Below are 26,849 nucleotides of genomic sequence, written 5' to 3' on the forward strand. Positions count from 1 at the left end.
CATGAGTAAATATGTTGGAGTGGAATTACTGGGTCATGTGGTATAATTATATTTAACATTTTAAGAAATTGCCAAACTGTTTTCCAGAGTGACTGTACCAGTTTACATTCCCACAGTAATGTGTGAGGGTTCCAGTTTCTCTACATCCTTCTCACCACTTCTTGTTGTCTGTCATTTTTATTATAGCCATTCTAGTGGTTGTGAAATAGTATCTTTTTGTGATTTTGACTTGCATTTTTCTAATGATGTAAAGTCTTTCACTCTTAAAAAAAATGTGATGTATGTTCTTTAAAAAACTGTTTTAGCCTATGAAGAAATGAATATTTTTCCCATATGAAATGGAGAGACTATCAAATGTTATCTTCTAGAGGAAAAAATATTCAAATTTGGTAGACTTAAAAAATACACACACACACATATGTGTGTATATAAATATAATAAGCAGGGTTAATCTATGGATAAAGGATTCTGGTAGTCTATACTATGAAAAGGTTGAATTAAAGACAGAAGGTGAAAGCTGTTTCAACTAATTATCATTTTTACATAGTAGAGAGTGGAATTTTTACTAATTCATTCAGTGTATACATACAGAGTACTTTCTATGTGCCAGGCAGTGTCGTAGGCCCTGGAAATACAACAGTGAACAAGCAGGCAAGGTCCCACCCCTCATGGAGCTTACAATCTAGTGGAGAAGACATATGATAAACAGAGACAAATATATATGTCTAGTAGTGGTAAGTATTTTGAAGAAAAATAGGGTCGGGTAAGGAGATAGAGAAGTGAAGGGAGGTGCTATTTTAGAGGGTGGGTCAGGGAAAGCCACTCTGAGGAGGGAGTATTTGAGCAAGAACCTAAAAAATGTTATAAGGAAGAAAGCCATAAGAAGATATGGGTGGGGGCCCGCCCCGTGGCTTAGCGGTTAAGTGCACTGCTCCGCTACTGGCGGCCCGGATTTGGATCCGGGCGCACACCTATGCACCACTTGTCCGGCCATGCTGAGGCGGTGTCCCACATAGAGCAAATAGAAGGATGTGCAACTATGACGTACAACTATCTACTGGGGCTTTGGGGAGAAAAAGGGGAAAAAAAAGGAGGAGGATTGGCAATAGATGTTAGCTCAGGGCCGATCTTCCTCAGCAAAAAGAGGAGGATTAGCATGGATGTTAGCTCAAGGCTGATCTTCCTCACAAAAAAAAAAAACAAAAGAAGAATATATGGGTGGAAAGCATTCCTCAGGTACAGAGTACAGCAAATACACAGAGCTTTGAGATGAGAAATTTTGTGTTCCGTCCTCCACTGATCAGGCACATTTAGGCCTAAATAAAGGTAAAACATCTTTGGTACATTAGAACGAGTTACTTAACTTCTCAAAACCTATTTTTTTTTTAATTTTTTTTTTATTTTTATGTATTTATTTTTTGTGTGAGGAAGATTAGTCTTGAGCTAACATCGCTTGCCAATCCTCCTCTTTTTGCTGAGGAAGATTGGCCCTGGGTTAACATCTATGCCCGTCTTCCTCTACTTTAAATGGGGCGCCGCCACAGCGTGGCTTGACAAGCGGTGCATCAGTCCGCCGCCCAGGATCTGAACCTGTGAACCCTGAGCCGCTGAAGCAGAGCACAGAGCAGGGCGGGAACTTAACTGCTGTGGCACTGGGCCAGCCCCACAAAACCTATATTTTTTTAAAATGGAGATTATAATTTCTGCATCAGAGATTGTGCTGATGATTAAATGAGATACTCAGTGGAAAGCATCTATAGCTCCATGTTAAGTAATAAAATGGTGGTAGCTATTATCTTATTGGAAATTATTGTTGTTGTTATTGTCAGACCACCCATTTTAAGCTTTAAAAATTTGTTTGCAACCAGTATTCTTTAGTAATCTTTTTTTTTGTATCTTTTAAAATGTGTAGAATATTAAACCAGATATTACCATTTTAGGAATGTCATAATCTTTTTGTTTTGGGAGGGGGGGAAGATTGGCCCTGAGCTAACATCTGCCAATCCTCCTCTTTTTTTTTTTTTTTGTTTTGCTGAGGAAGACTGGCCCTGGGCTAACATCCATGCCCATTTTCCTCCACTTTATATGGGACACTGCCACAGCATGGCTTGACAAGCGGTGCTTGGGTGCGTGCCCGGGATCCAAATCGGCAAACCCCGGGCCACTGCAGCGGAGCGCACATGCTTAACTGCTTGCACCACTGGGCCGCCCTGTGTTCTCTCCACTTTTTTGTTTCTCTGTTTTCTTTTTATTGCCTTCCTGTGGGTTACTTGAACATTTTTTAAACATTCTGTTTTGATTTCTCTATAGTATTTTTGAGTGTATCTCTTGATACAGCTTTTTTAGCAGTAGCTCTAGGTATTATGTCATATGTGCATAACTTATCACAGTCTGCTGGTGTTGTCATTTTACCAGTTTGAGTGAAGTGTGGAAACCTTACCTCACTTTATGTCCCTTTGCCCTTCCCCACTTGTAATATAATTGTCTTAAATATTTCCTCTACGTATATTGTGAACTACATCAGATAGTGTTATAATTTTTGCTTTAACCATCAAACATAATTTACCTTATGATTTTCTTTTTGTCTCCTAGACGTTCTAAGATTCCTTCTTTAATTTTCTTCCATGTGAGAATGTCTGAGTTTCCCCTTCATTCCTGAATATTTCCTCCACATATAGGATTCTGGATTGACAGTTCTTTTCTTTTAGCACTTGAAAAATGTGCCACTGCCTTCTGACTCTCCCTCAGTTCTCTTCATCTCCTCTCTAATGAGCACCAGGTATTATAAATCAGTTTCATTTATGTGAAGACTTCTCTCCTCAGCCTGCTAACCTGCTCCAGTGGTGTCCTCTACTCCTGATGCATCGCCTTCATCCTGGGATCTTCCTTCATAACCATCCAGGGAATTCCCTTCCCATCTCTCCTGTTGGATCTCCATTTCTTGTATTTCCCTCCCTTTTTTTAATTACTTCTCTGATTGCTACTGGGAAGAAATTTTTTGGAACTTTGAATATCTGAAGTTATCTTTCTCTCATACTCACCCTTGATTGATAATTTGGCTGGATATAAAATTTTAGGTTCCCTAAGAATTTTGAAGGCATTGTTGTATGTCTTTATCATTTGTATCTGACCAGTTTGTGTTTTAGGGTTTATTTTTTGTTTTTTTTTTTTTGTATGTTTTCACCCTCTCTAGCTTCTCTAGTGCTCTGAAATTTGACAATGATGTGCTTTGTAGGTCTATTTTCATCCACAATACTGACCCTCAGTGTGCCCTTTCAATTTGGAAATTCATGTCCTTCAACCCTGTACAATTTTCTTCAATTATTTCTTTGATTTCCTCTTTGTTTTCTCTGTACTTTTTCTGAAATTCCATTTATTTGGATGTTGGTCCCTCTAAGCCAGTTTTATGATTTTTCTTTATCTTTTTACTCTGTTCTAGGAGATACCCTCAACTTTCTCTTCCAACTTCTATTGAGTTTTTCTGCTGTCTTATCATATCCTGTTTTTAATTTTCAACGGTCTGTTGGTTTGTTTTTTCTCTCATTTGTGTTTCATGGATGCAGTTTATTCTTATCTCTTGAGGATTTTTTGAGTCAGGTTTATTAAGGTATAATTTATATACAATTAAAAAATCACCCTTTTTAGCACATAGTTCTATTAGTTTTGACAGTTAGGTCTACTGCCATGATTAAGATATAAAACGGTTCTTTGGGGACTTTGACCATCAATGATGTCAGCATTTCGATGTGTGTGTATGTATGTGTGTGTTCCCTCAAGGACTAATCAGAGTTCCTAAGGAAGCATCTTCTGCACTCTTCTTCCCTGGAGTGTGTAAGCCTGGCTGCAAGCCTCTGTGAGGGAAGAAGTAGAAAGAAGATTAGAGATCGCAACATTTAGTATGTAAACTTGCACTTGATCCCTGTTTAGAATTTGTTCCTCTCATGCTCCTTTGTGCTTGGTGTTTCCCATCCTAAGGACTCTGTTTTAAAATTTCCATACAATAAAACCATAGTCTTTTACTGGGATAGGGAAGGGTATCCAGGGATCTAACATGTCTTAAATGGAGATTCAATCGTTCTACTTGTTTGTAAGCCCACCTTTATCCCCACTTTTTGAGGTCCTCAGTATTGCCAATTCCTGAAACTTTGGGGGATTCTGCTTTTCACCTTTCTACACTGCTGATTTAGGATTTGGCTTTCTCTGATCTGCTAAGTCATTTATCACATCTGCTTTGCAGTTTCCAAAATGTTGTTGCCATCACCTCATCTTCTCTTCTTTGTCCTTATGGGTTTTATGCCTTTAAAAACCCTTTACTGTCATTGTAATGGGGTTTCAGGGAAGATTAGAAGTAATTGCATTTGTTTAGTCCATTATCTTTAACTAAAAGTCCCCTTTCTTTCAAAAAACAAAATGTGGGCAAGACCCTTTATGATCTAGCTTCTGCCTGTCTCTCCAGTCTCATTTCTCACTCTACTGCAGCACACCCACAGCCTAAGCTCCAGTCACATGCATCTACTTAGGAGATTGCCAAACAAACCATGTTGCTTCATGCCTTTCAGTTTTGCACGTGCTGTTTTCTCAATGTGCTGTTTGTCCTTTAAGACTCTCTTCAGTGAAGCTTGCTGACTCACGTGGGTGCCCCTCTGTCAGAATGCTTATTTTATTGCTGCAATTCTGTATTTACTTTTAAAAAAGTCACATTCTAGAGGTTGCTTAACCTGGGGGTACAGGTGGAGGGCTGTCCATGGATTAGTGCAGGAATACCCTAAAATTATTTGCAAAATTTCACTTGTTTGAGCATATTTTTGGAAAACTTTCTAAGGCAGCTTTTCTTTCTTTTTTTTTTTTTGTGAGGAAGATCAGCCCTGAGCTAACATCCATGCTAATCCTCCTCTTTTTGCTGAGGAAGACCGGCTCTGAGCTAACATCTATTGCCAATCCTCCTCTTTTTTGTCCCCAAAGCCCCAGTAGATAGTTGTATGTTATAGTTGCACATCCTCCTAGTTGCTGTATGTGGGACGCGGCCTCAGCATGGCCAGAGAAGCGGTGCGTCGGTGCGCGTCCGGGATCCGAACCCGGGCCGCCAGTAGCGGAGCATGTGCACTTAACCGCTAAGCCATGGGGCCAGCCCAGGCAGGTTTTCTATTAGGTGTATGCATCAGAAATACCTGTGGAGCTTTTTAAAAATATAATTGCTTTGGGCCTTACTGCGGAGACCTCTCCTGATTTATAGTCTGAAGTTGGGGCCCAGAAAAATATGTTTTCAAAAAGCTTCCTAAATGATTCTTTAGAACTGGATCTCTGTCCATCATCTGTGTTAATTCCAGGGCCTGGCATACAGTGAATACTCAGTAAATGTTTACAGAAAGAATGAGGGAGGGAATTGTGTTCAGGGCATGATCTGAAATAAATTTCCTGTGTGAAACCTAAGTACAAGTGGGAAAATCACTAATTTCCTCTGTTACATAAACAAAGTCATAGCATCTATTTTCCCCCCTTGGGTGTAATTAGGAGTAGGAGAGTATGGATTATTTTTTCAAAGTTAGAGGAAAGCTTTGGAGAGCTAGCTGCAAGAATGAAAGAAAAATTTAAGGATTAGGCATAAAACAAGTCAGATAATATAGAGTCTGATTTTGGTTCCTCTGGCTGCTTGTGGTTGTATTTGACCCACTGATTTGTTTCCAAAATTTTAGGCTTCTATACATTTGGATGTCATAGATACCACTACTGTATAGACCTGATTTCATAACCTGTAAATTTAAATTTAATATATGGCTAATGATATGGAAAATGGAGAGATTGACATGTTGCGTGGGCAAAAAATACATGCCGTATTATTGTAACTGGTTGCAACTAAAGAATGAGAACAGAAAGAGCTGTAATTTCTCTTGTGCTTCCTCTTGTTTAAGGTTTTTAAAAATGTATGAATTAGAACTGTGTCCCCTGCTTTACTCCATAAACCTCTTTTACATAGCACGGAGCTGTTGTATGTTTATGTGTGTGTTAAGGAAATAGTCTCTTTTGCTTTTTTATTTTCCATTTATTATTTTTCTTTTTTTTAGGTATTTAAGAGATTATGGCATCTGAAACCCACAATGTTAAAAAACAGAACTTTTGTAATAGTATTGAGGATCATTACATTGATCTTCCTAGAAAAAGGATCTCTAAATTCACTAATAAGAACATGAAGGAGGTAAGTCCATGGTTTCTAGGTACTGTGTAAGACAGTATCTTAGTCTGTTCAGGCTGGTGTAACAGAATACCATAGACTGAGTGGCTTATAAACAACAGAAATTTATTTCTCTCAGTTCTGGTGTCTGGGAATTCCAAGATCAAGGTGCTGGCAGATTTGGTAGCTGGTGAGGGCCGGCTTCCTAATTCATAGATGGCTGTCTTCTCGTGTCCTCACATGGTGGAATGGGCAAGAGCTCTCTGGGGTCTCTTTTATAAGAGCACTAATCCCATTCATGAGGGCTCCACCTTCGTGGACTAATCGCCTCCCAAAAGCCCTGCCTCCTCATATCATCACTTTGGGGTTTAGGATTTCAACATATGAATTTTGGAAAGACACAATCATTAAGTCCACCACAGACTGTTTAAACTGTTAGGTCTATGGATAGTTCTAGTTAAACTGTATAAACAACAAGAGAGTAATGATTCTGAATTAAGTAGAATTAATGATATATTGAAAACTGTTTACCTTCTGAAAGCTCTAAAAACTTTTTGGCCAGTATACTGTTTTGATATGATATAATTTTGATATTTTGGTTTAATATTAAAGAGAAATCTCAGAAATCATTTTTGTTCACTATTGCAAGGCTCATTAGCACTGATATAATTTCTTTTAAAACCATATTAAAATTCAGCTCACTTACTAAGCACTCTGTAAGTATAATATGTGACTAGTGGCGTGGAAAATAGATGGATATGTTGCTTTGTCAAACATACCTACATACAATGTTGTTGTAACTAATGACTGAGACTACAGTATTAGAACAAAAAAAAGCTTTAATCTGAAAAATAAATTTGTTAGTAACAATCACAGAGTTTACATAGCTTCATTAAGGAACTTAAATGTGCTACAGCTAACTACTCTTATTTTTCAGGTTAAGAAATCTCCAAAACAGTTGGCTGCTTACATAAATAGGTAAGAGCTTCTTTAAAGTTTATGGGAAGCAGCAAATATTGAAAACTGGGTAAGAGTGAAAATAGGTAAAAAATAAATATTCTCTTTTATTATAATAATAGTTAATTTATAGTCAAATAGTTCCTTTGTTCCAGGCACTGTACTAAACACATCAGTATTATCTCTAATCCTTACAATGGTCCTGCTAAATAGATATATCGTTATCCTAACAGTTGATGAGAAAAACGGAAGATCAGAGAAGTTACGTGATTTGTTCAGTGTCATACATCCAGACAGTGGTAAAAATGGCATTCATTCGCAGATCTCCTAAACTCTAAAGGCACTTTCTACTAAGCCACTGATTCTCAAAGTGTGATCTGAGGACCCTGGGGGTCCCTGAAGCCTGAAAAGGGAGTTTTTGAGGTCAAAACTATATTCATAACAATACTAAGACATTATTCACCTTCTTTATTTTCACTCTATTAGAAGTATACAGTAGTTTTCCAGAGGCTACATGATATTTGATATCATGATTGAATGCAGAAGCAGATGTGTGAATCCAGCTGTCTTCTGTTAAACCAGATATTAGTGATTTTGCAAAAATATGAAACAGTGCCAGTCTTCTCAGTATATATATTATATATATTTTTTTTTCAAACATAGGACTTTTTGGGTAAAATATTCTATGTTAATATGTAATGAGTCTTTTTTTTTAATAAGTTAAACTTTCTCAGTTTTGCTTTCTGTTATGGTAAAAATCAATAAATATTACCCACATAAAAAATTCTTTTGAGGGGCCTGGTGGCGTAGCAGTTAAGTCCCGCTCTCCACTTCGGCGGCCCGGGGTTCACAGGTTCAGATCCTTGGCACGGACTGACACCTCGCTTGTCAAGCCCTGCTGTGGCGGCTTCCCATATAAACTAGAGGAAGATGGGCATGGATGTTAGCCCAGGGCCAATCTTCCTCAGCAAAAAGAGGAGGATTGGCAACAGATGTTAGCTCAGGGCTAATCTTCCTCACAAACATGCACCCACACACAAAATTCTTTTGAGACCTCAAGAATTTTTTTTTTTTACTTTTATTGCAGTCATATTGGTTTATAACATTGTGTAAATTTCAGGTGTACATCATTATACTTCTGTTTCTGCATAGATTATATCATGTTCACCAACCAAATACTGATTACAATCCATCACCACACACATGTGCCTAATTATCCCTTGCACCCTCCCCACTTCCCCTCTGGTAACCACCAGTCCAGTCTCTGTCTCTATGTGTTTGTTTGTTGTTGTTTTTTATCTTCTATTTATGAGTGAGACCATATGGTATTTGACCTTCTTCCTCTGACTTATTTCGTTTAGCATAATATGCTCAATGTCCATCCATCTTGTCACAAATGGCTGGATTTCATCATTTCTTATGGCTGAATAGTATTCCATTGTGTATATATACCACATCTTCTTTATCCATTCGTCCCTTGATGGGCACTTAGGTTGCTTCCAAGTCTTGGCTATTGTGAATAATGCTGCAGTGAATACAGGGGTGCATGTATCTTTACGCATTGTTGTTTTCATGTTCTTTAGATAAATACCCAGCAGTGGAATAGCTGGATCCTATGGTCGTTCTATCCTTAATCTTTTGAGGAATCTCCATACTGTTTTCCATAGTGGCTGCACTAGTTTGCACTCCCACCAGCAGTGTATGAGAGTTCCCTTCTCTCCAAATCCTCCCCAACACTTGTTGTTTCCTGTCTTGTTAATTATAGCCATTCTGACAGGCATGAGGTGATATCTCATTGTAGTTTTGATTTGCATTTCCCTGATAGTTAATGATGTTGAACATCTTTCCATGTGTCTGTTGGCCATCTGTACATCTTCTTTGGAGAAATGTCTGTTCAGGTCTTTTGCCCATTTTTTAATTGGGTTGTTAGGTTTTTTGTTGTTGAGATGTATGAGTTCTTTATGTGTTTTGGAGGTTAACCCCTTATCAGATGTATGGTTTGCAAATATCTTCTCCCAGTTGTTAGGTTGTCTTTTCGTTTTGTTGATAGTTTCCTTTGCTGTGCAGAAGATTTTTAGTTTGATGTAGTCCCCTTTGTTTATTGTTTCTCTTGCCCAGTCAGACATGGTACTTGAAAATATGTTGCTGAGACCAATGTCTAAGAGCCCACTTCCTATCTTTTCTTCTAGAAGTTTTATGGTTTCAGGTCTTACATTCAAGTCTTTAATCCACTTTAAGTTAATTTGTGTGTACAGTGTAAGATAATGATCTGCTTTCATTTTTTTGCATGTGGCTGTCCAGTTTTCCCAACACCATTTGTTGAAGAGACTTTCCTTTCTCCATTGTATGTTCTTGGCTCCTTTGTGGAAAATTAGCTGTCCATAGATGTGTGGGTCTATTTCTGGGCTCTCGATTCTATTCTATTGATCTGTGTGTCTGTTTTTGTGCCAGTACCATGCTGTTTTGGTTACTATAGCTTTGTAGTATATTTTGCAATCAGGAAGTGTGATACCTCCAGCTTTGTTCTTTTTTCTCAGGATTCCTTTGGCTATTCAGGGTCTTTCGTTATTTCCATATAAAGTTTAGGATTCTTTGTTCTATTTCTGTGAAAAGTGTTGTTGGAACTTTTATAGGGATTCTGTTGAATCTATAGATTGCTCTAGGAAGTGTGGACATCTTAACTATGTTAATTCTTCCAATCCAAGAGCATGGAATATCTTTCCATTTCTTTGTGTTGTCTTCAATTTCTTTCAGCAGTGTTTTATAGTTTTCAGTGTACAGATCTTTCACCTCTTTGGTTAAGTTTATTCCTAGGTATTTTAGTCTTTTTGTTGGAATTGTAAATGGGATTGTATTCTTAATTTCTCTTTCTGCTGCACATTTGTTAGTGTATAGAAACGCAACTGATTTCTCTGTGTTGATTTGGTATCCTACAACTTTACCTTATTCATTTATAATTCCTGAAAGTTTTTTGGTGGATTCTTTAGGGTTTTCTATATATAAAATCATGTCATCTGCAAATAGTGACAGTTTCACTTCTTCCTTTCCAATTTGGATCCCTTTTATTTCTTTTTCTTGCCTGATCACTCTGGCTAGGACTTCCAGTACTATGTTTTTGTTTCTTTGTTTGTTTGTTTGTTTTGTGAGGAAGATCAGCCCTGAGGTAACATCCGATGCCAATCCTCCTCTTTTTTTTGTTGTTGCTGAGGAAGATTGATCCTGGGCTAACATCAGTTCCCGTCTTCCTCTACTTTATATGGGATGCCGCCACAGCATGGCCTGATAAGAGGTGCGTCACTGTGCGCCCAGGATCCAAACCTGCAAACCCTGGGCCACCAAAGTGGAGCGCGTGCACTTAACTGCTGTGCCACTGGTCCAGCGCCTCCAATACTATGTTAAATAGGAGTGGTGAAAGTGGGCATCCTTGTCTGGTTCCTGTTCTTAGAGGATAGCTTCAGTTTTTCGCCATTGAGGATGATATTAGCTGTGGGTTTTTCATATATGGCCTTTATCATGTTGAGGTATTTTCCTTCTACACCTATTTTAGTCAGAGTTTTTATCATAAATCGATGCTGTATCCTGTCAAATGCTTTCTCTGCATCTATTGAGATGATCATGTGATTTTTATTCTTCATTTTATTAATGTGGTGTATCATGTTGATTGCTTTGCGGATGTTGAACCATCCCTGCATCCCTGGAATAAATCCCACCTGATCATGGTGCATGATGTTTTTAATGTATTGTTGTATTTGATTTGCTAGTATTTTGTTGAGATTTTTGCACTGATGTTCATCAGTGATATTGGCCTATAATTTTCTTTTTTTGTGTTGTCCTTGTCTGGTTTTGGTATCAGGGTATAATGTTGGCTTCATAGAATGAGTTAGGAAGCTTCCCCTCCTCTTTAGTTTTTTGGAAGAGTTTGAGAAGGTTAGGTGTTAAGTCTTCTTTGAATGTTTGGTAGGATTCACCAGGGAAGCTGTCTGATCCTGGACTTTTATTTTGGGGGAAGTTTTTGATTACTGTTTCAATCTCCTTACTGGTGATTGATCTATTCAAATTCTCTATTTCTTCTTGATTCAGTTGTGGAAGGTAGTATGATTTTAAGAATTATTCACTTCTTCTAGATTATTCAATTTGTTGGCATATAGCTTTTCATAGTATTCTCTTATAATCTTTTGTATTTCTGAGGTGTCCATTGTAATTTCTCCTCTTTTATTTCTGATTTTACTTATTTGAGCCTTCTCTCTTTTTTTCTTGGTGAGTCTAGCGTGTCAATTTTATTTATCTTTTCAAAGAACCAGCTCTTGGTTTCATTCATTTTTTTCCTATTGTTTTTTAGTCTCTATTTCATTTACGTCTGCTCTGATTTTTATTATTTCCCTTCTTCTACTGATTTTGGGCTTTGTTTGTTCTTTTTCCAGTTCCTTTAGGTGCACTGTTAGATTGTTAATTTGAGGTTTTTTTTGTTTGTTGAGATAGGCCTGAATTGCTATAAGCTTCCCTCTTAGAACCGCTTTTGCTATATCCCATAAATTCTGGCATGTTGTATTTTCATTTTCATTTGTCTCCAGGTATTTTTTTGATTTCTCTTTTGATTTCTTTATTGACCCAGTCGTTGTTTAGTAGCATTTTGTTTAATCTCCACATATTTGTGGCTTTTCTGGTTTTCTTCTTATAGTTGATTTCTTGTTTCATACCATTGTGGTCAGAAAAGATGCTTGGTGTTATTTCAGTCTTCTTAACTTTATGGAGACTTGTTTTTTTTTTTTTTTTAACAGTTTATTTATTTATTTTTTTGTGAGGAAGATCAGCCCTGAGCTAACATCCATGCTAATCCTCCTCTTTTTGCTGAAGAAGACCGGCTCTGAGCTAACATCTATTGCCAGTCCTCCTCCTTTTTATTTTTTCCCCAAAGCCCCAGTAGATAGTTGTTGTTATAGTTGCATATCCTTCTAGTTGCTGTATGTGGGACGCGGCCTCACCATGGCTGGAGAAGCAGTGCGTTGGTGCGCGCCTGGGATCCGAACTCGGGCCGCCAGTAGTGGAGTGTGTGCACTTAACCGCTAAGCCACGGGGCTGGCCCATGGAGACTTGTTTTGTGGCCTAATATGTGATCAATCCTGGAGAATGTTCCACGTCCATTTGAAAAAAACGTGTATTCTTCGGTTTTTGGATGGAATGTTCTGTATATATCTACTAGGTCCATCTGTTCTAGTGTGTCATTTAAGGCCAATGTTTCCTTATTGATCTTCTGTTTGGATGATCTATCCGTTGGTGTAAGTGGAGTGTTAAAGTCCCCTACTATTATTGTGTTACTGTCTATTTCTCTTTTTATGTCTGTTAATAATTGCTTTATATATTTAGGTGCACCTACATTGGGTGCGTAGATAGTTACAAGTGTTATATCCTCTTGTTGGATTGTTCTCTTGATCATTTTGTAGTGCCCTTCTTTGTCTCCTGTTACAGTTTTTGTTTTAAAGTCTATTTTGTGTGAAATGAGTATTGCTACCCAAGCTTTCTTTTCATTGCCATTTGCATGGAGTATCTTTTTCCATCCCTTCACTTTCAGTTTGTGAGTGTCTTTAGGTCTGAAGTGTGTCTCTTGTATGCAGCATCTATATAGGTCTTGTTTTTTTGTCCCATCAGCCACCCTATGCCTTTTAATTGGAGCATTTAGTCCATTGATTAAAGTAGCTATTGATAAGTGTGTACTTACTGCCAGTTTTAAATTTTTTTTCTCAGTGTTTTAGTAGTTCTTCTCTGTTCCTTTCTTCTTCTCTTGCTCTCTTCCTTTGTGGTTTAATGGCTTTCTTTAGTATTATGTTTGGGTTTCTTTCTCGTAGTTTTTTGTGTATTTATTACAGGTTTCTGGTTTGTGATTACCATGAGGTTCATATATAGTAACCTACGTATAAAGCAATCTGTATTATGTTGATTGGTCTCTTTCGTTTGACCTCTCTCCGAAAGCTCTCCTCTTTTACTCCCCTCCTCCCACATTTTATCTTTTTGATGTGATATCTAAACTCTTTTTTGTTCATTTGTATCAGTTACACTCTTTCATGGAAAATACATAATTTTTCCTATTTGTGGAGACCTCAAGAATTTTTAAGAGTGCAAAGCGTGCTGAGGCCAAAACGTTTGAGAACCACTATACTAAACCACGAGGTTTGCTCTATTGTGGTTTATCTTATTCAAACAAAATTAAATATACTTCAACTTAAACTTTAATATATTCAAACTTACATAATTATTGTGTCACTTTGTTAGAAAAAGATTAGGTGACTAGAAATTGTTCTTACTCCTAAAATGGCCTGTAATATTTCATTTTAAAAGCATCTAGTTATGCCTCTTTTCATTTTCATTTGGGATAAAGTATCATCCTTTCATTGCTTTCCAGAAGATGTCATTTCCCTCTTTGATCTAAGAGTTAAGAATTTTTTTATTCTATTTACTTCTAATTTTAGTGGATTGTGATCAGAAAATGTGGCCTATTATACCTTTCTGTTAAAAACTTTTAAATGTTTTCATATGCTTTTTTTTTTCATTTAAGAAAATCAATTCTTTTTACAGAACAGTTGGACAAGCTGTGAAAAGCCCGGATAAACTACGTAAGGTGATTTATCGTAGAAAGAAAGTTCCTCATCCTTCTCCAAATCCTTGTTACAGAAAAAAACAGTCCCCTAAAAGTGGGGGCTGTGACATGGCAAATAAAGAAAATGAACTGGCTTGTGCAGGCCATCTGCCTGAAAAATTACGTCATGATAGTCGAACCTATTTGGTTAACTCCAGTGATTCTAGTTCTTCACAGACAGAAAGCCCATCATCAAAATATGGTGGGTTTTTTTCTGAGGTAAGTCATTGATATAAGCTTAACTTTATTCCTGTTACACTATTGGTTTTTTCCTTTGCCATATTCTGCTAGCAGAATAATTTGCCACCCATTGAGTTCAGACTTATTTGAATGATTTTAACTCCCTAATACAATTTTTCTATAGTAAGCAAATTTGAGTCAGTAGTTTATTCCATTTCTCTAAGTTAGTGATATCTAAGATGGAATGAAATGATTGACAAGCTGCTATAAATATCCAGAATGGCAAGTTGGCCAGTAGAGATTTAAAGGAAGGGAAAAGAAGAAATCTTGCCTAAAAAGTGGACCACCAAAGCTAGTTATGCAGGCACATTTTGCTGGGCTCTCAAAATTGCCTCATGGTAGCTTTGTTCAGGCAGACCGGCTAAGGTGTGCTGCTCTTCTGGCTCAGGCAAAATTAGTTTCTGAATAGGCTCAAGGGAATTTTTTTCAGTGACAGAAATATTCTGAAACTGGATTGTGATGATGGTTGCACAACTCTATAAATTTAAAATCATTGAATTATGTATTTTCAATGGGTGAGTTTTATGATATGTAAATTATACCTCAAAATAGTCATTTTTTGAACAATGGTCATTTGAAGGAATGATTTGATAAAATTTATAAACACACATGAGTTTATAATAATAATAATTATTACATGTTTATTGTATATGTTGTAGAAAATAAACCCAGAGGAAAAAATTATCGATAATGTCAATGTTTGGAAATAAAAGTATTAAGTTTTTAAGATGTCTTTTCTCTTCATACTGTACAGATTGTTTGATAACTTGATGTTTATGTTTAATATTTGCATATTTTTCCATGTGATTGAATAATGCTTCTATAGTTTTTTAATAGATACATAACATTACATTGCTTGAATGTACCTTAATTTCTTTAACTGCGATTTGATAAACTTAGTATTGTTTCTCTCTGGCATGATAGCTTAAAAAGCATTTTCTGTGGCATACAAGCAGGAAAAAAATCTTTTTAAATTAAAATGGTCATAAGTATGTATAAGTGAATGAAGATGAGCATTATATTTAGGATAAAGAAAGGTAGAAAATAAAGTGTTACTAATTAAACCATAATGAAATGATGCAAAAAAGATTCTTTTTGCTAGTGAAAATGTTCTTGTAAAAATTAGATGCTGGAGTAATAGAAAGTTATATAGTATCTGAGAAAAGAGGAAGCAAGGGGAATTTGATTTAATAGTGAATTATCCTGGGCCCTGGAGAATAGGATGGTAACTAAGCCTTAGTGTAAAAGAGAATCACTGTCATACTAATTCATTCACAGATATTTATTGAGGGTTTTCTATTGTGTAATGCATTCTGCAGGATCTGAGGAGATAAAGATTGGTGTGTAAAAAACAGACACTGTTGTGTAGTTATAGAAGTGATGAGGCCACCACTGATCGGATAATCATAAAAAATACATACCTTGAAGGAAAAGAGCATGTGGCTTATAACCCAGAAATCTGGCGTAAATTTGGACCTAGGTTGGTTCTTCAGTTGAACTGAGGAAATAAACATTCTGAGTGCAAATGCCTTTAAAAAAAAGTTTCAGTTGTGCATTTGAATTAGTGCCACAGTGAGACATTTTTTCAAGGCCTTTTTACTTTTCTCTCTTGTTTTGACTACTTTTTGCAAATGTTCCTTAACCTTATACTTCACTAATAGATTTATTGATTGCTCTGTTGTTGTTTCAAACCATTTTTCCTGATTGATTAGTGACGGCTCTAACAACCTAAATCTAAAAGTGATACCATATTATTTTGTCAAAGTTCAGATGTTTGTAACTTTGATCTAGCTATTCCAATTCTAAAATTAACCCTACAGAAGGATTTGTACAAGTGCACATATTTACATACATAAGGATGTTCACTGATACATAGTTTTAATAGGGAAAAACCAGAATCAATCTAAATAAATTATGGTGCAAAGAGACTGGAGAATATGTAATTGTCTTTTTAAAATGAGGTTGATCTATGTTTTGATATTGAAAAATCTTCATAATATGTAAGTTAAAAAGAAAGGTATTCAAAAATATAAAGGTATTCAAAAAATAATTTTTTAATTTTATATGTACCTAATTTGTCTTTATCTAGAAAATGGTTTGGAGAGATACATACCAGTCTGTCAACTGTGATTACTTCTGGGAAGTGATATTAGATATTTTTGTGGGCAGGTAGAGAATATTCCACTTTTTATTTTATACAGTTCTGCATTATTTAAACTTTTTACAAGAATATATTACTTTATTATATAGAAAAAATGAATGAATGAATTTAAATACTTGTCACAGAACTGAATTTTTATGGTTCCTTTCTTATGCTATTCAGTTGGTAATGACTAGCCTATATGTTTACCTTTTCCTTTATTCCACATTACAAATTGAATCCTAGGTTTGTGGGTGAGATAAAAATACCTTATTTTACAAATTATTGAAATTTAGAAGAAAAATGATAGCAAATAAGAAAAAATAAACAGGCCCTAAATTTATTCAGATCATTTGTTCAATTGCAATATTCCTTTTGTGGGCCAGTCAAAGGAGTCACCTTTGCATAATTTTAAAATATGTCTACCGGAATAATTTAATTGAAAAAAATGGCTTCGTATCACATTTCAGTGTGCTTTTTAACAAATTAGATTTCTGCCTTTCAGGTTTCTCAGGACCATGAAACAATGGCACAGGTTTTGTTCAGTAGGAATTTGAGATTGAATGTAGCTTTAACTTTCTGGAGAAAGAGAAGTATAAGTGAACTTGTAGCTTATTTGGTGAGGTAAGTGTGACCCTTTATGCTTTTTTTTCAGTAAAAGTAATTTCCAATGTGTTAATCTAGAAGTGCCTCTTCTTTACTGGCTAAAATGTTAAACTTCTGTATTTAGCTTCGATAGAGACAGTATGGTTTAAGTTACATTCATCATTAGTCTAAGAGTAACCAAAATACAGAAAACCGTTTTATCAGATTGAACAAAGCTGTTACCTTCTCTAAGATTCTTATCCATAAAACTAAGAGATACTGGTATGGGAAAGCTAACCTTTTAAAAATCCCCTTCAAGTGAAAATTTTAAGCATTACCTTCCTCACTGTGTTCAAGTCTCTTCTCAGATGTTACCTTAGTGAGACCTTCCTTGACCACCTTATTTAAAAATAGATATTTCTTCACTCCCTCTCTCTCTTTCCTGTTTTATTTTTCTCCATAGCACTTACCACCATCAATGTGCTGTATGTATTTTACTTGTTTGTTTGTTTATTGTCTGTCTCTGCCTTCTCCTACCCCCCCCCCCACACACATACTGGAATGCAAACCCTATCTTTCTTGACTGCTGTATCCCCACCACCTAGCTCATCATAGATAACTCGGATTATTTGTTGAATGAGTGAATTTCTCAAAAGCAGTGTGAAGGTTATCATATGAAAGTAAATAAGGAATCAGCTCTCTAAGCAATGCTGTCCTTTTTGTACCCACAGGATAGAAGACCTTGGAGTTGTGGTGGATTGCCTTCCTGTTCTTACCAATAGGTAAAAAGAATATTTTTAAGAAAAAAGTAGTTTAAAGAAGGAAAATTTAGGGCCTCTTCATATTTTTATAACTTAGTATTTCTTTATCTTAGTTTACAGGAAGAAAAACAATACATCTCACTTGGCTGCTGTGTAGACTTGTTGCCTCTAGTAAAGTCACTACTTAAAAGCAAATTTGAAGAGTAAGTGCTAATATGAATCTCAGTTCGTTTTTCTCTTTGAACATCCTTGATTTTGTGCCTTGTGAGTGCATAGTAATAGATTGAGCTCCATGAGACATACATGGTTTCTGTTTTCAAGTTGCTAATAGTCCAGTTAGGAAAAGAATATGAAATGACTAAATAACAATTTCAAATGCATCTATAAACAAGTTACATAAAATAAAATTTTGTGAAAGTAGGGAAATAAATTTTTAAAAGGGGAAATGTCGGTATGTGTATGTGTTTTTTTGGAGGGGAGGAATATCATCTTTTGTAAAGATGAAAACATTTTGTAACAAAATGTCATTTCAGATACATAATAGTTGGTTTAAACTGGCTTCAAGCAGTCATAAAAAGGTGGTGGTCAGAACTATCGTCCAAAACAGAAATTATAAATGATGGGTAGGTATACTTTTAAAGGTAAACTCATGCTACTAAAATTTTTTTCTGAAAAGCAGCTTGGTTAAACTAGATGATAATTTTATTCTAGAATCATCAGTATATAATATTTATTGTCTTCATTTTCAGAGAAATGTTAAATTTGGATACTGTTCACATGTGAGAATTATGCCTGGAAGTTGAATTCCAGAGCCCAGTAACCCCCTGTATCTCTTCTTCTAGTAGAACCTGACCGTTCGTTTTAGAAGGAAGAAGCACAGCAGTGGTTTAACCCTCATATCTATTATAATAAGTAAGGGAGAGAAAAAGAGATGGCCTTTAGTAGAATAAGTATTGAGGCACAGGAATGGAGGCGTCCTGCAGGGTCTTTTGGCTACCTAGACGTTAATCTGATAGTCCAATGTGAGTGATTACAATGCTAAAAACTATATTATAATCATCATACTTTAACTGTTTCCTTGGTGTGAAAATGTGTGGATATTCTACCAAATGAGCCAGATTATCATGAAGCTACAAAAAAAAAGTCTCTTAATAGTCTTCTTAAAGTTCATAATTTTCTTTCTAGGCTCTCAGAATTTGCCACTTCATACCCAAGAACAGGTTGTCCAAATGCACTACATGCCTAGTTTTCTTACCTGGTTTAACAACTAAGTAACCATTCATTTCCATAATTGGCATGTGCTATTTTAAAGAGTTGCTTGGCTTCAAATAGTATAATTTTCTCCTGATAAATACTTGAAAATTTGAACACTGTTTTCATTAATTGCATTTACTACCAAAGTCCATATCATACTATATTTGCATTCTAACTTTTCTTCTTTTTTTCTCCTAGAAATATTCAGATTTTAAAACAACAATTAAGTGGATTGTGGGAACAGGAAAACCATCTTACTTTGGTTCCAGGATATACTGGTAATATAGCTAAGGTAATCTATATTTAAGCTTAAAGTCTATATTAAAGCTTAATTAAAAATTAGAAATAATGTATTAGTATTATGCATTTAAAAATGAACTCTTTCAAATCTCTAGACAAAATAATTCAGTACTGTTCTAATAAAGTAAAGTCAGTTTCATATTTGCAAATGCTTAAGGGCTTCTGGATATGAATGTGACTTTGGTAGAGAACACAGGAATTCACCATTGAGTGCGTTTCAGATACAGCCACAGAAATAATGTGCTAGAGGGTAATTAATCTAATTGAACTAGTTCCAATTAGAGAAAAATATTTGAAAAAAAGTTAAGAATCCAGGTAAGGAAGGCACCTGAAAACACAGTGACACTCAGGAAGCAAGAGGTGAGGAATACAATCAAATGGTGTGAGGGTCTTAATTTTTACTTGGCTTTTGCTAATGTTATGCTTTTGGGGAAAGTAAACTGTTCAGATTACAGTATGAATTTGACATTGGTCTTTATTGATTTGCTTGTCTCTCAGAATAATTCTAGATTTTAATATTTAAACTCCAGAAAACATTGGTAGTTAAAATATAATTGCAGAAAAAAATCATTGTTAAGAAATATTTCCACCCTTTTACTGGGCACACTACTATCATAAATGGGCATTAGCCAGAAATATAAGAGCATTCTTTGGTTTAAAAAAATATAATATTCTAAATAAGAGGATTTATATCATGGACTTACTTGTAAAAGTCTTCTTGGATTCTTTCAAGAAAAGAAGCAAAATGATATATCAAGCAAGGTGTTACCACTGTATATAATTTTACTCTGTAGGCTTCTTTTTTTTTTTTTTTTATAATTTTATTTATTTATTTATTTTCCCCCAAAGCCCCAGTAGATGGTTGTATGTCACAGCTGCACATCCTTCTAGTTGCTGTATGTGGGACGTGGCCTCAGCATGGCCAGAGAAGCCGTGTGTTGGTGCGCACTTGGGATCCGAACCCGGGCCGCCAGCAGCGGAGCGCGCGCACTTACCCGCTACACCCCGGGGCCGGCCCACTCTGTAGACTTCTTAATGATGAAAATCTTAAAAAGAAATCAATTCCCCAGAAGTTTTGTTGTTGTTGTTCTTTTGATAATAGGAGAAAAAAATGCAGTAAAAGTTGATAGAAAACGGAATACTTTTAGAGCATACATGATATATTACCTTGTTCTGGAGGGGCCTGTATTCTTGGTAGTAGAACTGAAAAACTATTGTTTCTTTAGAAATTTGCTTTCGATTGTAAGTTTTTATAAAGGGAGAAGCTTTATTGTAAACATGACCTTAAGATACTATATTTAGGGCCGGCCCCGTGGCTTGGTGGTTAAGTGCACGCGCTCCGATGCTGGTGGCCTGGGTTCGGATCCTGGGCGCGCACCAAGGCACCACTTCTCCGTCCATCCTGGGGCCGAGTCCCACATACAGCAACTAGAAGGATGTGCAGCTATGACATACAACTATCTACTGGGGCTTTGGGGGGAAAAAATAAATAAATAAAATCTTTAAAAAAAAAAAAAAGATACTATATTTATTATTTAAGACAATATTGAGTGGTTAAAAGTTCTATAAAGTTCCTTAAGCTGTGATAAACCCTCTTTTACAATATTAAACCCTCAGTTGTAATTTTCTTGAGGGTAGAAATCAGAGAGAGAGGCTATAATCAGGCTGGCCTAGAGTTTATATAGTACTGGAGGAATTTCCGTGAATGATTTAATGATCTTGCTTAGCTATAAAAGCAGAGTTGCTTCATCACAGGAACCAAATCATTCACTCAGCACTTAGCAAACATTTATTGAGCACGTGCTGTGTGCCAGGCCCTGTGCTAAACAAATGCAGATAAAAAGTTGAGTAAGACACATCTTTTACCCTCAAAAGATCACAAAGGGAAACTAAGGCAAATCAAGTGACAAAAAGGGAGAAGAAAATGGGTTGTGTATATGTGTATTTACTGTAGTGGCTAATGAAGTGTTTTTGTTTTATTCTCTAAGGATGTAGATGCTTATTTATTACAGTTGCATTGAGACACTTCATCTACTAAAGAGCATTTGATTATTCAAAACATCCCTGGACTATATGATTTCCCCAAAAATCTTATCTGAGAACTGTGAACTGTGGAAGAAATCAAAATCATTTTTTTTAAAGCCACATAATGAAACCACTAACAGAACCCTAGCAATCTACTTCACATTGAAGTGGAAAAATATCCAAAAGGAGCAGCTTCAACTTCAGTGAGGTGAAAGTGCACTACAAAGATTGTTTGCCTTTGCTGCATTTGGGATTTATATGGTTATTTGGTAACATTGTTTGAAAACTACTGGGTCTTAATGCAATCCTGCATAAGAATATAATTTATACTATGTGAAAAAATAAGACAGGACTTATTACTAGGATCTACAAAGACCAATCATCATTACTTTTTTTAAGACTGTATTTTATAAGAAAACACTTAAATGTGTGCAGCTATTTTCTTATTTTGAAAAGACTTTGAAAGTTTAAAACATCATGGCAAATAATCAATACTAAAAGTTTTTTGTCCACACTGAGATACTGTGTATACAAAATGCCTTAATTATTAATAAGCCAATGTGTATGATACCAATATCTGTTTAAAAAAAATTAAAACCAACCATGCTTCTGGCATGATAAAATCATGGAATTAAATCAGGGGTTTCCATTCATGTAGAATGTTGTTGTTAAAACTTATTCCACATCATTTTTAAAACTTGGGATTATTTTTAGTATCTCTGATTTTTTTTTGCCAGAATCATCATGTCATGTGTGTATGTGTTATTCCTATATAAAAGAAAAAGGTGAATATGTATTTGTATGAATGCTTAACTGGAAATGTTCATGGAGTTGGCTAATTTATATTCACTTTTTATTGTGTACAGATTTCTAATATTTTCAGTTCTGTATCATTTAAGCTTCCTTCATTTGAGTAAATTCACTAAATATTTCTATTTTTTGCTTTTTTTAATTCTTATTTTATATGAATTCTAATTCTTTTTCACTACATATGTTTTAAAGAATTACATACAATGCTTTAGAAATGTTTACAGTTAGTGCTGACCTTATATTTTAAATTCCAATACTTTACATTACTACCTCCTCCAATGGTTGGTATGAAATGCCAGCACACTGAGGTCTTTTTTTTAAATACCATTTTTAGTGTGAGTGAAGTCACTTCTGGAATGTCTTAAGAGCTGTATATCTTACCTATCTTGAAAGTGATTAGGGTTTAAATACTACTATTGGTTCGTACATCATCTAATTTTAATGAGCCTGAGAGGCATCTAAGCAAAGATTTTTAGTAATCAAATTTCTATGCAGTAATCCTTCAAGTGCTTGAATGTAAATCTTGAGCATTGACCCAATCAGTGACTACTGATGAGAATCCCAAACAAGCATCTTTCTTGCTTTAAAAATGTTGTCTTTCACTGAGTTCTCTTTTTGTGCAGATATATTTCGTATAGCTATGGATTCCTCACAGTGAACATCAATTGTAGTAATTGGCTGTTTTCTTAAGTCTTTAGATTAGAATAATTTCAGATTACTGCACTTCTGTGATTTGAGAGTTGAGTTATTTAAGAAGTTGTTTTTCAGGAGGTGGGAATTTGAATGGTAAACCTGTGTCATCTCTGTGAAACCTTACGATGATGAAATATAATCTTTCTTTGTCCTATTCCTTTAGTTATCACTGTCTTATCTAACAGTTTGAACCAGTTAACTTGGAGCATGGTGCTAATGAGGCTTAAGGACAGGAGTTCAGTCCTTCTATAGGTTCATTAACTTTACACACACACACAGAAGTATTCATGGCTACAGATTGTACCTTGTCTTAGGTATCTATCTCACAAATTCAGCTCTTGGTCACAAGGAAGATGGCGAGTATAGTTTAACATAAACCTTTTACCTCAAATGGAAAGATAACTCAAATAATTGGTTTATGTGATACTGTAGACTTTTAATATTTAAGATAACATTAAAATAATATAATATCTGAAATACTGTCACTAGAATTTTCTCTGGGTGAGATCACTGACTAAACAGTATCTTCTAAAAATTAAATTTCAATAAATCAAACTTCAGTAAAAGTTAAGTACAAATACAAATGAAACATACTAAGAAAAGATACTATCCTATAAAACTGAGTTCTTGTGCTTAAGTTTGGTTTTGTTAAAGGAAAGTAGATAACACTCCATTTTATATACTTGGAGCTATATAAGGCAGCAGAGTCTTTAGCTCACAAAGATTATTCAGGAGCACACACTCCTAATTTCTGTTCTTGGCCTTTGCAGTTTACCTTAGTACCTACCTCTCTCAGTTACTGAGTTATGAGTATTAGGTGATTTTAAGATTCTTGGATAAAAGATGTTAGATAAGTAAATATTGTTGAATACTTCTGTTACTATTAAGCTCTTCTCATGCTATTTGATCAGAATAGTGTTGATCTCCAGAAAGAGCCAAAGAAAGTGTTTACAAAGTATTTTGGCTGTTGTATTGACCTAGATTAGGACAATTGCTGTCTGTCATTGCTCATTTGTTGCTATGCTGCTGAGCAGTATACAGAACTAAAAGACCACCCAAGGTCTCCATGCCTTTATACCTCTTCTACCTTCTTAGGTTTTCTGTACTGGACTTTGCAAACTTTGCAAGTCTAGGAATAGGTAGTTTATTGAGGTGATAGAGGGTTAAAATCAAGTAATTTGTTTTTACTAGGAATAAAGTGAATGGATTTTGTAATGAGTGATCATGAACAGAATGAAGGTTAAAAGTCAGGAAGCAAGCATTATCAGATGGTTTTTTAAATTAATCTTCTGGCAGTAATTTCAAAGGTAATTGACACAGAGTATTTACATGAATCCTGAGATGTGAGAATATAGATATAAATATCTATATCCATTTTGGTGAATCAGTATCAGCACTGAACTCTAAGGGCTACTAAGGAATTAAATCCTAATGCCCCTAAACATAGATGTACATGTCATGTCCTAACCTTAAAAATGGTGATGTGGGTTCAAAGCTGTATTTCTGGCCTTCAAAATACTAATTTTCTCAAACTTAGAACGTTTCTATATTTGGTGCCTTGTTGATATAATTAACATTAATGGTGACAAATTTGAGTAATGAGTATTAGCTGTTAAATACTGATAATAGACATCATATTTAAATGTTTATTTAGTTACTTAAATTATTCAAGGAGTTTGAAAAAGCAAAATTTAAGTTTATATTTCACCAGTCATTCCCAGTTATCTTTCTTCCTATTTAAAAACAAGAAGGTAATGTCAGTTGCCTTTGTTTATTTAAAGAAAAAAAATAGAATCACAAGCAGCTGACTCAACCTGAGTGATCTATTTAGATGCACTACTTCTAATCTTTGAATACAGACTTTTATTTTCTGGATTACTTCAGATGGAAATAGTATTGTTGGACATTTATTGGTAGGTACTTACTCCTATGTTATTCTTTCTCCCTTAATTTCTAGTTCTTCTAGCTATGAAAATTGTCATAAAACTTTGTGACACACTATTCCCCCTCCTTTTTTATTCTGTAACAGGAATATAGAATAAAAAGTTCTTCCCTAAACACTGTATACTTCTAATTTGTAATATAGCTTGATTGAGTCAATAATAGCACCAAGTATAACAATAAAAATAAATACTGTATATCATATACCCAGTATACTAAGTACATTTTGCAATTCTGTACTTAAAATATTTAAAATATTGTAGTCGTAATTTTCTCTGGATGAGATTGTTGACTTAACAGTATCTGCTAAAATCAAACTTCAGTAAAAATTAAGTACAACTACAAATAAAACATAGTATATATCACAATATTTTCCCTTATAGACTATAATTAATCATACAACACAAAATGACATAGTTACTGTGTACCAGTAGTTCTTTGAAAGGGCAGCCCCACAGCTGCCAGTACTTTTCATAGCAAAGCTTGTTACATAGTATGGCTTTGCTATACAAAAATACTGTTCTCTGAACTACAAAGTTTTCAGATGGGAGATGCCAGGAGTCTAGATAAAGATTCAGCCCCCAAATATACATGAACTAATGTTGATTCTTATGCTTTACAGTATTCTGTATTTTTATTCAGATTTAAACCAGGATTCTTTTTTTTTTTTAACATCCTGGACCCAACCAAGACTGTTGTAACACTGTGGATTTACATCAAAGCTAAGACGAGTTTATCCAAAGTATTTTCTAGGGTAAAAAAGAGTTGTTGTGGGAGTCCTGGAATACACTGAGTCGTCAGAATTACTTGCTTCCAGAATTACTGTACTGCATTTATCAACCAAACCTGCAACATGGAGCTTGAATTGGAATTAGACACCACGTTCTAGGGATCAGGAGCAGAGTTAGCATCCAGTAATTTTTCTGCTTTCATTTAAAAAAAAAAAAAAGAAAGAAAAAGAACAAACTTCATTAGCCCTCTGTATAAAGTTAGTTGAACAGATGAATGAGCACCTACCTCACCTCTTACTTACCCTGCAGTACACTCACCAGTTCCTCTCTGTAACAGCTTAGCCTCAACAACAACAGGAGAAATGAAGGTTGATGCCTTTCTTTTAGACAGGTATTAAAGCTAACAAAAGCCAGCCCTGGCGGTCTAGTGGTTAAGATTCCGTGGGACCATGAACCCGGTTCGTTTCCCTGTCGGGACCACATTACGCATCTGTTAGTTGTCATACCATGGTGGCTGCAAGTTGCTGTGATGCTGAGGACTATGCCACTGGTATTTCAAATACCAGCAGGGTCACCCACGGTGGACAGGTTTCAGCGAAGCTTCCAGGCTAAGACCGACTAGGAAGAAGGACCTGGCCACCCACTTCTGAAAAAATTGGCCATGAAAACCCTATGAATAGCAGTGGAGCATTGTCTGATACAGTGCTGGAAGGTGAGAGGATGGTGCAAAAAGACCAGAGCAGGGTTCCACTCTGCTGTACACAGGGTCGCTAGGAGTCGAAATCAATTTGATGGCACTAATAAAAAACTTAGAAAAGGTTTAGAAGAGGCTTCTCTTTTCCAGTTGCTGTCCAAATTCCTTTTCCCCTACTTAAATAGATAATAAGTCAGTAAAGGGGAGAAGCCAACTCTCTTTTCAGTCTCTTCTTTTGAAGGCTCCTCTACCTATCCCTTAGACATTGGTGTTCTGCAGAGTTCTGTCTTAAGGTCTTTCTCACTCTACCATTTCCCTGAAAAACGTTGTTTATTCCCATGGCTTCCTTTACCATCTGCATTAATTGTTCTCACTTTAGGGGTGGAAGGGAGGCTGTTTTTTGGTTGATCAAATGGACATGGATTTTTTAAAGGTTGAGAAAACATCAAACTCTATGTTTATCATTCTCAAATACGTATCTTGCCCTAAAAGTAACTCTTACCTCACGAATTATATGTCCGGTTGCCTACTGGAAACATCCATTGGGATATCTTGTAGATCTCCTAAATTCAATATATCCAGATTTGACCTCATTCTCCACCTCCACTCCCCTCCATCAACCCTACCCCCTTCCCCCACCCCGCCGCATGAATAAAAAGTCTGTTCTGGCTAAGTCCTGGGTTTCCATTCTTGTTGAATAGCCCTAATATCAGCAATTACCAAGCCACAAGCCTGTGAACCATCTCTCCAAATCACTCATCAAATCTCATTAGTGCAGCCTCCTGAATTTCTCTCATCTTTCTATCCCTCTCCACCTCTCCTGCCATTATCTTAGTCTACTATTCCAGCAGCCTCCTGACTGGTCTCTCTGGCACTAGTCCTACATCCCTACCACCTATTCTCTATACATGCTGCCCC

At 35.7% G+C, this 26,849-nt stretch overlaps 1 protein-coding gene across 2 annotated transcripts in view; it reads left to right on the forward strand.

Annotated features, from left to right (window-relative positions):
* The window catches only part of KATNBL1 (katanin regulatory subunit B1 like 1), a 34,963-nt gene extending 12,966 nt beyond the window's left edge, over positions 1 to 21,997 (forward strand). For both annotated transcript variants that reach the window (XM_004421370.3, XM_087424683.1), the window contains 9 exons: positions 6,063 to 6,193; positions 7,107 to 7,147; positions 13,697 to 13,976; positions 16,643 to 16,761; positions 17,454 to 17,504; positions 17,597 to 17,686; positions 18,017 to 18,106; positions 18,936 to 19,029; positions 21,026 to 21,997. In XM_004421370.3, coding sequence (XP_004421427.1) covers positions 6,077 to 6,193; positions 7,107 to 7,147; positions 13,697 to 13,976; positions 16,643 to 16,761; positions 17,454 to 17,504; positions 17,597 to 17,686; positions 18,017 to 18,106; positions 18,936 to 19,029; positions 21,026 to 21,058 — 915 coding nt within the window. In that variant the 5' untranslated portion in view covers positions 6,063 to 6,076 and the 3' untranslated portion in view covers positions 21,059 to 21,997. The remainder of the gene's footprint in view (positions 1 to 6,062; positions 6,194 to 7,106; positions 7,148 to 13,696; positions 13,977 to 16,642; positions 16,762 to 17,453; positions 17,505 to 17,596; positions 17,687 to 18,016; positions 18,107 to 18,935; positions 19,030 to 21,025) is intronic.
* The last annotated feature ends 4,852 nt before the right edge of the window (positions 21,998 to 26,849 follow it).

Source organism: Ceratotherium simum, chromosome 3 (genome assembly GCF_057802395.1).
Source record: "Ceratotherium simum simum isolate JZ-2026a chromosome 3, ASM5780239v1, whole genome shotgun sequence".
Classification (NCBI taxonomy): domain Eukaryota; kingdom Metazoa; phylum Chordata; class Mammalia; order Perissodactyla; family Rhinocerotidae; genus Ceratotherium; species Ceratotherium simum.